Below are 17,709 nucleotides of genomic sequence, written 5' to 3'. Positions count from 1 at the left end.
CTAAATAAAAAGAAACAAGGGGAAAATGCCTACTTAAAGTCAGTAAAAATTACCCCCAGGCACTTTTTTCTTGCCTTCTGCATTTCAAAAGGAGCCTGGTACACTGAACGTCCGAACAGAGCTGAAACTCCCTCGTAAGGGCTGAGAGGCTTGGGCACGGATACGGGACTGGAAATGAACTTTGAAGAAATTACAAACTTTAAAGGGCGTCTCTTGCCCTCCCTATGTCCTCGCAGACACCTCCCTTAGCTCTTAGATTCCTTCCTCCTGCACGATTGTTTATTTTTTCCCCTCCTGCCCCGGACGGTACTGTCGGCCCGGGCCGTGCCGGTGCTGCGATCCCAGTTCCCCCCTCGCCTCACCTGCACCGGGCTCCCCGGGCCGCACAGGGCCTGCCCGGCGGCGGGGAGGCGGCTCCCAGACCCACACCCGCGGCCTCGCTGCCTCCCGCGGGGCCTCCGCACCCTCCCCACGCAAGACACGCTCTCCTCGGCTCGCGAGTGGACCCCTCTCCCCTCCAGGTCGCCGCCACGCTATTTCCTGACGGAGGCAGGAGGGGTGGGTCCTTAGCGCCGATGGCGGCGGCAGCCCCCCCGCCCCGGGGGACGCAGGCAGCCGGGCGCACCCGGGCTCTGCCGCCTCTCCTTCGTGGGAGGGCAGAGCCGGGCTGCCCCTAGAGCGTTCCGGGGGAGCGTGCCCTCAGCGGCCGAGGGCTTTGTTCGGCTGCCGCGTTTCCGCCGGGCTCTCTGGTGACTCGGTAGCCGCCCTCCCCCGCACCGGACGCCAACGGCCGCGAGACGCGCAGCGCCCCACGCGCCGCGCCGGACCCTGGCACGAGCGCGCCTGTGCGCGGGAAAGGGCGCCTCATAGCGCGTCCCGCCCCCTCCCCCCCCCACGCCTCCCCACAGCGCCGCCGCCCTCTCCCCGGACCCACAGACGGAGGGACGGGACAGACACACGCCGGGATGTGTTGGCCCAACGCCGTCCCGCTGTCCCAGTCAGCGTCCCCTCACCTGCGGCGCGGCCCCGGGGAGAAGGTGAGGAGGCGGCGAGAGGGGTCCGCGTGAGGCGGCCTGGGAGTGCTCCGCACTCCCCCCCGCCGTTGCTCTGCCCGGGGTGGGCCCTGCGCTCCGCGCCCCTCAACGGAGAGGGGGGGTCTGAGCTTTGTGGCCGGGGGGAAGCATCCCCTTTTCGTTATTTTATTTACTTCTGCCTGCTAGGTTGGATTTTGCTCTCCCATGTCCCAAAGCAGGAGCGTCCTTGTAGAGGCTTCGCCCCAGAGCGGGCCGTCTGCGCGGAAGCCAGGCCTGATGGTGGTGGTGAAGACCAGCCTGCTTGGGAGGTTGGTCTGCTCCAGGCCTCAGGTACAGCGTGAGATCGACACGCGCTTCCGTATGCCAGCAGAGCTGGAGCTGTGTCAGGCTTCCTCCAGCCCCTCGCTATCACTGAAATCTCCTTTCCCAAGGCCTGGCTTTCATTAGCAAAGAAGTTATTTCATTAGTCGGGGGGAAATCTGTCAGCAGAAGCCTGTTTAAATTTCAGCACCCCAAAGAATAATGCTTAAAATAGTGGGATCCGTTGCACAGCCTGTTCTTACTATCAACCTGATAATTAAGAGGTCACAAATAGACTTGTACCACTGGTTTGTTTCAGTGAAGGAAAGCAGCTTAACCCATCTCGAGGATGCACTTTGCTTCGAAATAGCACGTGCTTTTTCAGATGAAATCAATAGCAAGAGGAACCACCCCTCCCTGCTGCAATGAAACTCTGCTTTTGGCCTCCCATCACCTTGGAGAATAGGCTTGATCAGACCAAAAAGGAGGGATGCAGGGTGTGAGACTGCCTGACAGCTCCAAAGCTGGTGCCCCTTGCACTTGGTGTGCATCATAGCCATCAGGATGCTTGTAGTGCTTGTAGTTTTGTTGTAAGGCGAGGTGGGAGGCATTCTCTGTGTGGATTTTAAATGGAGCTTTACTTGTTTTAGTTTCGTACCTGTTTGTGGTTATGAGTCTAATTACGTTTATGAGCATTGCACACTAAGCTGGGAGCAACCCTCTGTGACTTAGGAATTTCTGAATTATTTGGGTGCTTTGCAAGCCTTTTGCTACTCTCCTCTGCATTCCCCACGTGGTGAATAGATGCCTTATTCCAACTGCGGTATGAACTGAGTTTGTAACCATTTTCTTCAGAAGTGATGTGGAGATGATGTCTCCAAGGAAGACACTGTGGGATCAATTGCTTACATTGGAAGGGGGCACAGGGAAACAGCACCAGACTCCTAAGCCTGAATTCAGTTTTAACCTATTTTTTTTGCTAAATCTGTTGCCGAGGGGTGGGGGTGTTTCCCAAGGCTTGGCATATGCCTGTGATTAATATTTTTTTTCTTTAGGTTTTGCCTCACTGTTGAAATGTTTTGTCTAAACCCTGAATTCTGACTATTATTCACTGATGGTGGGACTCTGTTTACATAATGCGACGGCTGGGTGTAACCAGCTGAAGCTAGAGCCTATGACAAGGACAGTTTCCCTGCAGTGCCTCTCCTGAAGAGCGTCCACTACTTGCAGCTGGAGGGAGGAAGCTCCAGGGCTTGCTCGCCCTGTGTAATTCCTCTCAGATGTAGCTGGTAGATGAAAAAGGAATTGTCATTTCTTTGGCCTGGCAATAGCTTGGTGGTGTTAATGCCACGTTTTTGAAATGTGCCAAAACCTACTGGAGCACAGTTTTAATTTTGGCTTCAGCACAAAACACTCCTGGTGCGCCACTTAACCCAGCCACTTGTCAGAGCAGCCATACTAGTGAGAGAGGAGACAACTGTGGATGGCAGGTCCCTGAGTGTACTAATAAGCCCTAATTGCCCTGAGCAGCCTCACCTGGCAGCTCCACCCACACCCTCTGCCCTCAGTGCTTACCTGAGCCAGGCTGCAGGGGTTCCTGGCTCCAGCAGCTATGCCTGTACCTGGCTAGGGACCCTGTTGTTCTGGACCCAGACCCACAGACTGACTTCCTGGCTTGACTTTGGACCTGCCTTGCTGTTATGGACTTGCCTAATAATCTGGGCTCTTGCCTGAGCCTGCCTGCCATCTCTGCACCAGCCCTGCTCTCCTCGCTCAGGTAGTGCAAGGTGGGCCCTGGCTGGTGAGGTCCGTGCCCTGCTGGCCTGCTTGTTATGCTTGGCTTCTAGCTCCTTGTCCTGTCCCCTCCAGCCCAGCCCTTGCTGTTTACTGATGCTGGGCTGCTTCTGTTCGTTCTAGGGCTCCGGTGCCCCTTCTGGTTTCCCTCCAGGGCAAAGGATTCTCTGTCCCTAGCGTGCTTATCTGTGCTTTTTTGCTTTTCCAAGGGTAGTGCCTGTCCCAGAAGCTGTTGTACTCTGTTGCTTCCTGAGAAGTACAACAGACCTCTCCACGGGTGGCAGTTTACCTGCAGTTATGGAACCTTAGAAAACACAGGTCTGGAGAGGGAAGGGTGTTGCATGGCACAGAGCTTCCTCTAATTTCTTGTCAGGAGTAAAACTTTTGAGTTTGAGAGTTGTAAATAAGGGTCAGAAGTTTGGTAAGATGGTGGACTTGCCTAAGCCGAGTTGTAGTTCAGTTGCTAAAGGGTGGGAGAGGAATGGATTAGAGTGGCTCAGGCTCCCTGCACCCAAAGCTTGCCTGCCATTTCTCCACGTAGGAGGGTTGGGCAGGAAGCTCTGACCGCCTTGGAGGGCTGGGGGACTCGGTGGGGGCACAAGAATCTATCTACCCAGATCAGTTTACAAGGCTGGGACCATACAATACAAGCTCTTGGAGGCAACGGCTGTGTTTATCTCCATACAGTGTTGATCACAATAGGATCCTATTTCTGTTTAGGGCTTCCAGATGCAAAGCTAGTCAATGTCTATAATGAACAATAATATTAATAAATAAGTATTAACATGCCAAGCTGCAAATCACTGACATAGTTTTCTAATATTGCTGGTTACTTTCCAGTATTGTCCTCCAGTCTTACTGCAGTACATTGTATACAAAAGAATTGGAACCCAATAATTGGCGTGTCAAGAGTTTGAAGGCATGATCGCATTTTTTCTTCAAAAATCTGTCTATTGAAACTGACATCACAACAAGTGAGTTCATTGGCCTAATAAATCCAGTGTCCAGCATGCTCACACTGTTCTGTATACCAGGACATTAGTAATTAGGCTGGTAATGAGGCTGCTGTTGCATGGAATAACTAGTATGAAAATGTTAAAAGTTAAACATAATGGGAGAATAATGTAGCAAGAACGTAAACAGTAGACATCAGATATGACATTTATTTTCACTCATGGGAAGACAGCTGAAAGGAGGACTTTAGCTATAATTTATTTTCTCTGCTTTGCTGAATCTATAAAAAGTCTACAACGATTTCATTCTTCTGACCACAGTAATGTAGCTTTACATTTGAACAGAAATATAGCTTTAAATTTAGATTTTAATTTCATGTCTGATTGCAGACATAGTCGAAACTTTACCCTAAAATAACATTTCTTCTATAGCCGGCTCCTTTTGTGCTACTTGAAAGAAATAATAATGAGAAAGTATTCCAGCAGGAGGAGCTGGTTTAGAAGCAAATGGATTCCATGGCAACTCCTGACTCTACATGACACCTAATAACTAGCATTTATGTTGGAAATTGTCTGTGTTATCTTGTACCCCAGATCTGGTCTTCTTATAGGGTTTTCCCCTCACTTTAAAGCAAAAAAAACAACCCATGAGGTGTTCTGTTTTTAATATAGATTCAAGAATTAGCATGAAGTGGAATGAGTTTGTCTTAAATGTGTGCTTAGGCAAGCTATTTTGGAATGAATTGAATTAATATTTTTTTTAAAAATTATTTTAGAAATGAAATACTTGCTGAGAAATGTATTGTTCTGTGAGGGGAAGTGTTGTATAGTATCAGAACATTGGAACTGCGTATTTTTTAACGTCATGAGATATCCATATTCAACAATTTGAAACATAACACAAGAAAATCCAACCTGTATCTTGGTTCTCACAGTGCTGAATGCACCAGGGGAATCTTGTAATGGGCAGTTGGAGAATAACCCAGTGCTACAGGCATCCTGTCTGCAGTCAGTCAGCCAGTTTGACTGATTTATGATCTGAAGAATGTGGATTTATATCCTTCTGTGCCATGATCCAATCTAGTGCACGTGTGGGGCCTGACAACTGATGCTGTTTGAGTGGTGGAGTATTTGAACTTGCTATTTTATACATAAATTGAAAGGAATCTGTTCTTAAACAGTCATGTGGTAAGCAGCCTTTGTCTATGACAGTTTCAGTAGTACTGCATGACCAAGAGAGCATTAGCTGAAATTAACCCTGGAGATGAAATTTTCTGTGGACACTTTGTGGCCTGGCTGGTTTCTCAGTCAGCTGTTACTTAACTGGTTGCTCGAGGGCCTCAGATGGTAGAAGAGCATAGTCTAGGCTTGGGAAAAAAACAACCTGTATCTCCTGTGGTCAAATGAAAGCTGATTTATGTTTGTGTTGCTCATTCCTTTTCAGTATGAGTGAAAGAATGAAGAAAGCGTAGCTGTGGAAAACTCCTGGTTTTGTGATTGTTTGGCTGGGGAAAAGTGCAATCGCAGACAGTGTTCTAAGGTGCAGGTGAAGGGTGGCCAAAATGAGAAAGACAGAAAACTCTAGGGTAGTCTAATCTTATTGCTAGGTGTTACTGATTGTTACTGACAGCAAAATACATATTGATACCTCCTGAAGATGCCTAACACCATTTAACTTTTTTCCCAAGAGAAGGAGTGCTTTTTTCCTTTTTCTGTCAAGAAAGGCGTATAGACAAAATAGGCGTTCAGACAAAATAAGCGTTGTTTATTTTACGTATTGCTCAAAACATGGAGTAATTGTGAGCAAATACACCAAATGGATGGGTAGAAAATGTGAAAATGAGGCTTGGTGTAGCTTATCTTTACTGTAGCTCACAATTAGATGCTGGCATGGAGTTCCTTCAGTGGAGAGCTTGATCTGCCACAAAGATCTTTGTGATCAGCACTTGGGATCAAAACCAAACTCCTATAACTAAAGTATTATAACAGATCATGTAATAAAGGTGATGGAAAAAGAAAGGCAAGGCCACAATCAGACTTTGGAACACAAGTTGAAGATAAAAGCATAGAAATGGAAAAGGCACTGGAAAATACAGAAAGCCCAGAGAAGAATGCGCTGGGTAGCAGTAAGAAAATAATTTTTGAACTTGTTTAGATGTATGTATTAATTTTTATCTACAAGAGAAACGAAGGTACACCAGAGAAAAGAGAAGCAATGCTAGACAGGTTGGGAAATTGAAATGGGGATGAAGTAAGGGCTGAAATGGAAGAGTGACCATAATAATGGGAAAGGAAGAATTAGGAAAAATATAAATTTCAAACGGTGAATTACTTGATTTATCCTTATTCCTCTGTCTTATTAGATTGCTCTTTCTCAGAGCATGAAGTTTTGTGGTTTGGAGGAGAGATGGCAGAACAGTGTTGCATTGGTGATCTGAGCTGGACAGGGATTCTTACATGGAAAGATAAATGGCAGATAAAAGAATGAAATAATGACTGTGAACAAAGTGGTCATGTCCCCCCCTTTTTTTAATTGCAGGAAATTAAAGGAGTATAAGTAAAGAAATGGAGTAGCGGAAGATAATTTTAGAAGGAGATTGTCTTCTCCAGTTACGCATAAACCTAACACATAGACAGGGATCTGATTCCAGTCAGTAATATCTTTGCTCTTCCAAAACATCAAAGTGACATTTCTCCTCTGAATGTTAGTTTTGGTGGGTTCTTTCATTTTTTCAATAGTGGTGGCAACAGTAACTGCTAACTTCAATGGCTTGTTATGTTCATGTTAATAAGTAACATGTTCATGTTACTATAATATTTATATAACTATAATTATACATATATATGTGTGTAGTAGTCTACCATGAATCTATTTATTCTTCCTTCCCTGAGAAATGTTGACATAACCATCTATATTAATGTCATATGCTGTACTTCCAAATGTAAGGATATGGACCAGTTTTGAATGCGGACTACTTCTTAAGATCAAGTTGGTATGATGTAACATGAGAGCTACAAGCATAGGTGGGTAAAATGGAAAGAAGAGCATCTATATTTTATAAAATAAAGACTATGCATTTGTTTAGGGTTATAGCTAAGAAAGGATTTTTAAATAGCAAGAATCTCACCCCCACATGCACCCAGAGTGGAATTCAAGATGTGAGGTGCTGAAATTCCCCTATCTGGTGAATATGGAAAATCAGGTATCTTAAGTGAGAATGGATAACTGCATATGAACAGCAAAGCCTCACACAAAGGTGGAACACAGAAATGTAGCTCACATTTGGTACCTTGCCTAAGACTATAGGAGAGGTGCTTGTTTGTTTAGGATACGTTACTTGGAACCTTCCCCTGAAAATAGAGGCTTGCTGTCTTTCAGAATGAGATAAGACTTGTGCTTTCTTATTTAAAAATTAGCTGCATGCCACTATCCCATTTGCTCCCATAGAAAATTCCCTCCTTCAGTTCTTTCTTCCCTTTTCTGACCGTGTTTTCCCCTAATGTGCCCTAACCACCAAGTAAATGGTGGAGGTATGCTTTTGTGGAAGCTGTGCCATCATGCCAAAATAATTTGTTGTAATGAAAGCGGGTGAGATTGTATAATAAAAACAAACAGGACTGTTGCCTCACAGCAGCCCTGTCTGTGTGATTCAAAGCTCTGTCCCTCCCTTGGAGATGGGATTCTTACCCTGTTTTTCTCATTAGGGATATTTTGTTCATCTAATTTCATCTGATTAGCAATTTTTCATGGTCATGAGTTCTTAGCCTGTTTCTATAAAGTCAATGGTTCCTGAGAATTAAATAACTTTAGTACATTACCTACCCATCCAATGCAAGAAAATACGATTTATCCCTGAATTAGAAATGTTATAAAATCTGCAGCTGTTAATCTTTGAGTCCTAGGTCTCAGTGAAGGATTTGATAATACTAATGCTACCATCTATTCACCAAATCCCTTGAAAGTAATAGCAGAAACTAAATTTGATCTGCTAATAATATATGTTGGGAATGCATTTCATCCTCTGGTCTCTGAAGCAAAGGGCAATGCATCAACAGAAAAGAAACTTCAGTGTAAACTGAATGTTGGGCTTTCTTTCCAGGTTCTGTTCGTTTCCTTAGCAGCATCCATATTTCCAAAAAGATTTTCACTGCTCTGATTAAATTAATCCAGCAGTTCCCCAAGACTTCAAGAAAAATAGGTAGGTACTACATGTTTTTAAAACGAAGAACCAAAGTGTTTCGCATTCTTGTTAGTATCCTTTTGGTGGGATTTTTCCTTTTTTTTATTTAATGTTTACAAGGAATAGAATATTCTAGCAATCCGTCTGGACCATTTATTTCTAAAAAAAAAAATCCCTATTTCTTAAAAGCTTTGGTTCTTTAAGGTCAGTATTCCCTGAGGACCCTGCTTCTGGGAAAAATTTTGGACAAGGTTCAATTTAGTTGAGGTGCATTTAAGTTTGGAATAGAAATTTAGGTTCTTGTGCCTGAAAAACAGTGTGTCAGAGCATCTCTCTGGGCACACTCTCTTGCCAGTGAAGGAAACTGAAGCATGACCTGGAAGGCTGACATACTCCTCCACCCCTATGGCAGGATGTGTAGGGCAGAGGAGCGGATGTAAACTTGCACATGCTCTAGTGGAACTTGGGTGCGTCTTGTCAATTTGGGAGTCAAAGCACAATACCTGAGAGCTGACACCTGACTGAGCACCTCCTACCAACCAGACAGAAAATGAACTGAATGATCGGTCTTTCTCAGAGCATTCCTGGTCTCAAAGTACAGAGTAACATTGATGCAGGTGTTTTGGTTCCAGCAACAAAAGGGAAGAGCTGTCACTGCATGTTGTGTGACAATTTTCCAGGCAGCTCCAGATTGTATTTATGTGCCCAAAGATGATGCACAATGCCCTGCTTTTCTGTCGCCAAAAAGCTAAACAGAAAAAAACCTGCAAAAATCACTTTTCCCACACATCAACAAAATAAAAATCATCATTTTATTACTTTTGTATTGCAACAATATGATCATGCTTCATTCAGCTTGCGTAACCTGAATGTAATTTCTCCTACTCTTAACCATCTAAAGAGTTTTAATGTTATTGCTTTATGTCTCATGGCTTTATGAATGGACACAATTCTAGGGGATTGCTAGCATTTCTTGGTTCTATAGGGCTGGATTAAATTAATTCATTGATGAAGTAAATCTTTTTTTACCATTATGATTACTTTCATTCATCACTTAGTCATGTTTTTAAAAATTATTTTAGCAGTCTTTTACTCAAATGTCACTTTTAAAAAAAAAAGAAAACAAATTTGTTTATTCATTTAGAATAACATGATCTGGGTAGTTTAGAGCTTAGACAGATTAGTTCTAGACATGCTTAGAGCAGGTAAAATCAAATAATTTCATCCTGACAGGATAATGATTTTACTGAGTGTCCTTCTCCCAAAGGATACACAGTCCTTATCCTAAGAAAGTCTTTGTTTCAACTTAAACTCTTATCTTGGGGTACAAGCCAGAATATTTCATTCACATTTTTTTTCCCAACTTTTGTTCTCACTCTTTTTTTTTTTTTCTTCCCCCTAACTTTACCAACTTCCTCAGTTGGTAGCCATTTTTCGGTGAAACTCACTGAAAAATTAAGTGCTCTGTCTAAGTCAAGTCTTCAGGGTTACAGTGGTATCTCCTCTTTTCTTGTACTTCCAGCTTGAAGAGTCAAACAGTTTTAGGACCAAAAAAAAGTATTGTTGAGTCAGCTGTTACCAATTCTCCTAAGTCTTGTAGACTTATGGGATGACAATGCAGTAATTGGATGATGAGCATATCTGCAAAAAAAACCCCACTTGTTGAGCAAGTTTGTTTCTTTTTTGTCCAAGTTTTAAGTTTGTGGCCAGACTATTGATAAGACTGAACAGGATGAAAAAGCTATTGCAGCACTCCTTGGGTACGTCACAGGCTGTGAAGGCAAAAGCTGAGGACCACCAAAAGTGCAAGGGCAAAAGTCCTCTACTGTTGCAGTCCAGCTGCAAGTTACTGATGTGGAATTCAATTAAAAGGAAAAAAAAAATTATGAAGGATAATTATTTGTAGGTGACCATATCTGTGTGTTGTTTACCAACAGAAGGCAAAAATTGTTAGCAAAAGTTTCAGAAACTTTACCCAGCTGTGATTTCTTCTAAGTTACTGGGTAGCATTGCAACTATATATAACTGGATGAAAGCAAAGTGTTAATCCTTTATGAATGCATTTTACAATGTCTAAACCTTTTGCTAAGGGGTCTTTGTGAAGATGCAGGAAGGGTTTGCCTTCTGATGCACATGCTGTTGCATGTAAATTACGGAGGCACTGCTCTCTAAGTGTAGAGCATGTATTTTCCTAATATTTGCAAGGATGAGGCTGAAAGATGTTGTCAATGTTTGTGTGTAGGAGTCAAGTAAAAATGTGCGAGATGCATAGAGGCAGAACTTGTCTAGATGAGTATCACACGTGTGGATATGGCCCATAACCATTTCACTTTGGTCAGTTCTGAGCATTTAATTACCAGGGAGAACTGAGAAATCTCCACATCCCTCTTTTCCTGGATCAGCTCATCCCCTCTTTGAATCAAGTCGCTTAGAATTAAAATGAAAATTAAATTGGCATTTGCCTTAATCACACTGCTAACTGTGCTGCGTATTTTGCACCTGTCTTATTTGCTTAATATATTTTTGGAGTAACATTGCATCATATTTTGAGTTTAGCACAGGAGGGCCTTATGCAGTTATTTGTAAATCTCAGCTTGCAGGAAGCGAACCAGGAACCAGGACTTCCTCTGTGCTATGCATCCTATAAACAGAGAGTGAAATTCCCCTAGAAGTCCTATCCCAGAAAGTTTAGTCCAAGGGTAACATGGGAGACTGCATCACCGTGTTGGCAGGGGTGGGATGTGACATGACAGAGCCATGCAAAAGGAACAGCAAGATGCTGTGACTGGGGTAAACTGTCAGGTAGTCATGCAGTCTCTCTTGGTAGAGAGTGGAACTATTTTATGTTGTATTTTAGGCAGGGCAAAATAGCAAAAAAGAAACTTGAAGGATAAATCTTGCTTTGTCATGGGTGAATGAAAGGGCCTTTTTACAGAGACGGCAGAACCCTCTTGGTGTTTTTTTCCAGCTCTCCTTTTAGTCATTGCAATCGTTTGAGAAAATAAAATAAGGCTTAATTGCGGAATCTTCACAGCTACAAAGATGACAGTTTATCAGAACTTGATATTACTGTGCTGCTACAATGAGTAATTAGTCCCTAATTAGTTGGATTTGCCGACAAATACATGATGGGAACTCACCATGTGTTATTGGCATCTGAAACAATTTCATCCTGTTAGCTAGAAGAAAGTACTGCTGTTAAGTACATAAGTCTAATTTTCCCACATTAGCACTACAGGGTAGAAACTGAGTTATTTCCATTCCAAGGTGCAAATTTGCTAGTGTGTGAAGAATGCTGTTTATCGCATTTCTGTAGAGATTTAGAGTGTAGTTAGAAAAAGATGGTTATATTTCTAGACTCCCCTTTCTACTGTTCTTCTTGCCAGTAATTAATAGCATAGCCCTATAACTATTTGTGCAGGTGTCATGTTATGGAGAGCGTGATTCTTCGAAAACGCCCAATTCACCTCTGCTATGATTACACTTAGTGGGAATATTACTATTGGGAATGATAATATTCAGCCATGAACACTTTTCATTCTTTATTGCATTGGTTTTGTAGCACATGAACGATACTTCTAGCCAACATCTTTATATTACTTCCCTTCCCCTCCGTGTTCTCATTTCTATTCTAAAATCTAGATTTAGACATCCCCCACCCCCCCCAATGGCCGCTTATGATATTTTTAAATGAGATGTCCATTTTATCCTCTTACCTGTGTGACCTTTGTCATCGTGCAATGGGATGTCACCAATTCTGTGTACGGATCTTCTGCAAGGAGAGATACAAGCCTTCTATTTTGGGTGCATATTTTTATTGTGAGTCTTGGTAGGACAAGAGTAAGGTGGAGGAGAAAGGTAGCAGTGAAGCCTAATGCGTGGGCTTAGTGAAGCTTTAACTTTCTTTATTTCTTAAGAGATATTTGAGCCGAGAAGGTGGTTGTGATTTTGTAGGCGTAGAGATGCAGAAGAAAGGCTTAGTGGCTTGGAGAGTCCTGGATTCAAAGCGCACTGATGCAGTATGGAGCTCATTAGAAGATCTGAGTACAAGACATATTGTAAACATATTTAATTGCAGGATGGCGTAATCACTGTGGAGAATCTTTTTCTGTACAGCTTGTTTCTTCTGTCTAGATTGAATCCTTAATAGCAATTATTTACACAGAGACTTGTTTAGTGTACAATTGCTTTACAGAGGAGTTCCTTTAATATAGAAGTCCCCTTCACACACACTTCATGAAAGCAGCTTAACCTCTTACTGCTACCAGTGTGTGACATTAATAACAAACTTGGTTAGTTCATTCCTGAGCTTTTGCAAATCACTTCAGAAAAATGTGCATCAAAATTTTTGCGGATGTAAGTCTTGGCACAGCCTGCTGAATTGCAGTGTGCTCTGAAAAGACGTGTTGTTTAAGAAGCTGTGTTTTCAAAAAGACAGGTAGGAATCAAACGTAGCTGATAGAATAGGCATAGCGTATAAGTAGAAATGGGGTGACCATTCTCAGCACCAGCCCCACTCGCCTTTTTTGTCTGTCTGGGCATCCTACGGCACCCAAACCTTTTGTCAGAAAATATTTCTTCTTATGAAGCAGGAGAATTCTCCCTTCTCATAAAATACCTTGGAAGAGAGAATTTTGAACACTTATGGTTCTTCTGAGTTACAAAATAGCATAGGCTTGATTTGCTAATTAAGCTTAAGTATGTAAGTAAGTACCCACCCTATGATATGGGCATACCTGCACAGGGATAGCAGAAGTGACACAGGACTTACGGAAGACTTGCTGTCTTCTGGAGTGGCAACTGAAATATCTTCGGTGATTTTAAAGTGCATTAGATGCAGTTAAGCAACTGAATTGCTTACCTATGACTAAACAAGTAATAAGGGCTCAATTTGGTTACCTGAATGTAGATACCTAGTGCTATTTCAGGTGCCTTAGGTTACTTGAGGCATCCACAGAGAGTGACAGACACAGCAACATCATGTTTCTCATCTGATGGCCCTCTGCAGATGGCGCACGTTCTGGAGCTGAATGTAGAGGCCAGGTGAGATATTGCACATTAAATGGTAATATTAGAATGTAAGCAACTAAATCAAGGCGAAAGGTATGCAATTTAGTTGGAAGAAAGGATACTTAAAACAAAAAAAAAGTTTTATATAAAAATCACTTAGGCAAATTTGCCATTTTGTAGGAGGCATAAAGCACACTTGGATGGATGGGTGGCTTCTTTTTACATCCATGGCTTGGCTTTCTAGTTACAGAATTATCATACACATTTTTTTTTCTGCTCTCAGCATTAGTTCAGACTTTAGGATGTGGAAAAAATACATACGGTTTGCTTGTATTACCTTACTTTGTCCTGCTTCAGTACTTACTACATAGGCTAGAATAGCGTCCATACCACATCACAGAGAGATGAGCTCAAAAAATGCCTTCTGTGATAATTTACTGCCACTAATATGGATAATTGTCTCTGAACAGGTGTGATTGTAGGGTTTACAGGTAGTGGAAGTCTACCTTCAATGGGAGGTGGGGAGGCAAGAGAAGAAAGTGATGATTTAAGAACCAGCTGCAGTAAATAAGCCTCTTCATAGACACATGGATGCTTCTTGGACCAGTTTATCAAACTGTCTTAAAAATATCACAGCCTCTTTTTCTTGAGTGAGGGAGAAACATAGGAATTTGGATTCAGGCCATGATGTGCAAGAGCAGGTGCACATGGGATACCTTCTTCTCTTTATAAGCATCCCCCACAACTAGAAAATTGGAATTACAGAACTTACCTTTCTTTAAATGCAGCCTATTCAGTGAATGTTTAAGTCTTATGCTAGACTCCAGTGTGGAGGTTGATGAGAGACATCCTGATGTTTCCTTTAGGATGACCATCCAGAGATGGTCTCTAGAAGCAAATTAATGTCGAGGAAGAGTAATTTTTGGTCAGCAGCACAACCCCCTGAATTCATCTGGGTGAAATTAGGGCCTCCAAAGATCCAATTTACAACAAAAGAGAAAGACCTGCAGTAGTGAAGATGGCTTCATGGTGTCACTGTGCTACATTCAGTACTTAGACGAAAACTGAAATGTTAAGTAAGGTTCTAAACAACAGACTGCATCGTAAGAGCTCCTTAAGAAGCAAAGGGGGATGGCTGTACATTCCCAAACCTCCTCTAGCGCCTGCTAAGTACTGCTGTGATGCCATTATTAGAGTAGGACAGGGTAAGATGGAAAGGGTGAAGTCACATAGGCAGACTTAAATACATCTTTATACACAATATGTGGATGGGTTTTGTTGCTCTTTCCAAGTTTTGGAAGAAGTATCGTACCTGAGCAGGCAGGCACTAACTGCAGCTGCTCCCAGAAAGGGGTGGGGAGGGGGCGGCGCGCAGAAGAAGAAAAACCTGCTTGCAAACTGCAATGAGAAATTTAAATTAACATTAAAAATTTCTGTATGTGCTGTTAATTTGATCATTTATCCATAATGGTGATAATCACATCACCAAAGTATTTATCTCTAATTTTTTTTTTCAATTGTGTTTGATTTTTGTGCTTTTGTTAGATAGCTGTTCTCACTTTGCACCATTAGATACCACTGGATTGAACATATTGATTGTTCCTCCTAAGCAGCTGTTTCAGATGCATCAGAATTCCTAATCTTGGATTTTTCAGATAAATACTGATTCTAATCAATTTGCTTAAATTACTTCTATATTCATTCAGACTTTGTCTTCATGAATCCAATACTTCTGTTAAAAAAATAAAGTTTCAAATATGTTATTTAGAAATTTCACCGAACTATTTGTAAAAACAATTAACATGCTAGGAAATTATATACACTATTTCCAAACCACAGTACAAATGGTACAAATGACATTACAGAAACTCTTTAATTGGTTAATACAGAATACTGAAGCTATTGTCTGCTACTCCGCAGTTAGACTGTTTTGCGATGTGCATTTAAAAAGCAACAAGAGCTAGCGTCACTATGTTGGTATGTTGTTTGACTGTGGTATAGCTTTTTTTTTTTTCCTAATTAATTAAAATTGTTGAGAGACAATATATTGTTTCAGCCAAGAATTTTCCCAAAGAAAGGACTTAATTTCTGTGAAAATATACTTGCAGATTAGAGAAAACAAGTCTCTTAAAAATGGGCGTAGGACTAAGTAAATGTGTGTCTAGCCAAATTTTTGCCTACCAATTTGAAAAAAATCTGTGTGACACACCACCGTATTATATTGGATATAGTCTGAAAGGCAAAGGAGGAAGTCGTATCATTTATCCGTCTGTAAATATAGTGACGACTTTCTGTTTTTGTTTTCTCCTGTTGCCCAGGGGGTTTGTGGAGTCTCCATCCTTGGAGATATATTCAAAAGCTGTCTGGACATGGTCCTGGGCAAGCAGCTCTAGGGGCCCCTGCTTGATCGGGGGGTTGGACCAGGTGACCTCCACGGGTCCCTTCCAACCTCAGCCATTCTGCGTTTCTGTGTGGGTGCAACACCACCAGGGTTGTCTTTTTTGGGGGGGAAGCTGACAGGCAACAACTCTGCTGTGTTCTTTCATCTGGTGAAACACAATGGAAATGGTAGCAAAATGATCCCTCAGAGAGGGAATGGCTGTCAGCTAAATGCGAAGCCGAACAAGTTCAAATAAGAGTACTCTGTTTAAGGTCTAGTCTATCCGTATGAAGATGTGTGATCTTTTAGCAGTATGCTTCCTCCAAGTACTCGCTCAGCATTTCAAATCCCCTTAAGGTTGAGAAGAGGACTGGCCTCAGGATGTGTAGATCTAGGTAAGCATCTCATCACTCTGTGGTGCAGAAGACATGCTACTACCTTTTTCTTTCAGACTTATGTCTTGTTGACAGAAGTGCCTCCATGGTACTATCACTGAGCTGGGCATCTATCTCTTAGATGCTACTTGTCGTCTGGCAGAACTCTTCCCTGCTTGTCAAGCCGTCTGTTGTAAAGCCCCTTTTTGGAGCCTCCCTCTCCCTTCTTTACAGAATGTAGTTGCCCACTTTAGCACTGAACCCTAGAACAAGGCACCAGATTTTATATGCCTTAGTCCTTCAAAATTCAGGAGAAAACACTAAAGGAATTGTAAATATGTAATAAGTATGTATGGTGTGTATATATGTATGTTCATACATATGTATGAACATATGTAAAGGGTAAACTTTAATTATGATCTATATAAATTGCATCATTGCTATACTGGAAATATTTTATACTATTTATCATGCCTTTATAACCAGATTTAGTGCATATATAATTAATATAAATTTGTGAAATTTTTCCTTTAGATTATTGCCTTCAAAATACAGTATGTGCAAGTGGAGGATTTTGTTACTATATATCTCATATTTTACACTGAAAAATCTAATGTGAAACATTCTTATGGACATATTTTATTAAAGATGAAATATAACACATCTGTCAATATTTAGATGGTTTTTAGATCAAATTGTGTACTTTGCCCTATAAATTAAAAAAGTTGACTATTTAAACTACATTAATACATAGGCTACAGAACACTTTTCAAAATGAAGACTATAGCCCTAAATTTGCGCAAATTACAGCATCTTTTGTCTTTTATTTTGATGTGTCAAAATTCAGTTAACAATGTAACTTCTGAAAGAAGAAAGATGAAACAAGAAAAGACAAATCTTCATAAAGGAGTAAGGCCACTGTGGCTAACTCTGTGTTACCAGAGTCAATACAGTAGTCACTTGCAGTTTCCTAGTTGTCTTGAGGTTTGAAGTTGGTTCCACTAAGGCAAATGAATTTTTGGATGTCCAGAATGACCAGAGGTCTTAGCTGCAAGACCAGTTCTTTTGAATGCACTTTTCAGATCACCTTACTTCAGAGCCAGGTGACTCGTGGCATCAGACACCTCTGTTGTGACTTGTGCTGACGTACTGGCTGGGATAATGTTCAGGTAAATATCGTACTGTTGGTCCATGCCAAGGTAACTGTCACTCATGAGATACAATGTGTAGATACACCTAAAACGCAAAAAGCAGAATCGTTAGTTTGCAAATTAGGTCTTGACTACTTGGAAAAGATAACCATTAGAGAACTTATTTTGTAAATTTGTCATACTTTCCAGGAGTTTCTGGAGTATAAAAAGCAACAGAAACAGTATTTCGATTTCTGATATATCCAGTTCTCTTCAGGGCGATGAGTTCTTTTTTATCGACTTCTCCCAGTATCAAAAACCATCCTTCATCTTTAACTTTGGGGAATCGAGGAGCCACTGCTTTACTGTCTTGCTTTCCCTGTTGGGGAAAATAAACATCTTAAGAAAACTAGAAATCACCTTTCCAAAATGCCATTCTTCCTTGAATGAAAACAATGTCAAACCTGTTGTGAATTGTTACATATAATTTAGCCAGACTAAAATATTTTTGTTATTTCTTTCCAGATGAGGTTTTTTAAAAAGAAATAAAACC

At 41.7% G+C, this 17,709-nt stretch overlaps 1 protein-coding gene and 1 long non-coding RNA gene across 5 annotated transcripts in view; one reads left to right on the top strand and one right to left on the bottom strand.

Moving 5' to 3' along the window:
- The first annotated feature begins 946 nt into the window (after positions 1 to 946).
- Positions 947 to 17,709, top strand: part of LOC128906931 (uncharacterized) — a 28,535-nt gene continuing 11,772 nt past the window's right edge. The window contains exons 1-2 of one of the 2 annotated variants that reach the window (XR_008465370.1): positions 947 to 1,037; positions 3,969 to 4,102. This is a non-coding gene — a long non-coding RNA (uncharacterized LOC128906931). Of the gene's footprint in view, positions 1,038 to 1,269; positions 1,365 to 3,968; positions 4,103 to 17,709 lie in introns of those variants that run through there. The other variant, XR_008465371.1, reaches the window with a different exon arrangement.
- The window catches only part of ASCC3 (activating signal cointegrator 1 complex subunit 3), a 274,324-nt gene continuing 273,435 nt past the window's right edge, over positions 16,821 to 17,709 (bottom strand). For all 3 annotated transcript variants that reach the window (XM_054195069.1, XM_054195070.1, XM_054195071.1), the window contains 2 exons: positions 17,360 to 17,535; positions 16,821 to 17,262 (listed from right to left, as the gene is read on the bottom strand). In XM_054195069.1, coding sequence (XP_054051044.1) covers positions 17,115 to 17,262; positions 17,360 to 17,535 — 324 coding nt within the window. In that variant the 3' untranslated portion in view covers positions 16,821 to 17,114. The remainder of the gene's footprint in view (positions 17,263 to 17,359; positions 17,536 to 17,709) is intronic.

This window comes from Rissa tridactyla, chromosome 3 (genome assembly GCF_028500815.1).
Source record: "Rissa tridactyla isolate bRisTri1 chromosome 3, bRisTri1.patW.cur.20221130, whole genome shotgun sequence".
In the NCBI taxonomy this organism is placed as follows: Eukaryota; Metazoa; Chordata; class Aves; order Charadriiformes; family Laridae; genus Rissa; species Rissa tridactyla.
This window is presented reverse-complemented; position numbering and strand designations above follow the sequence as displayed.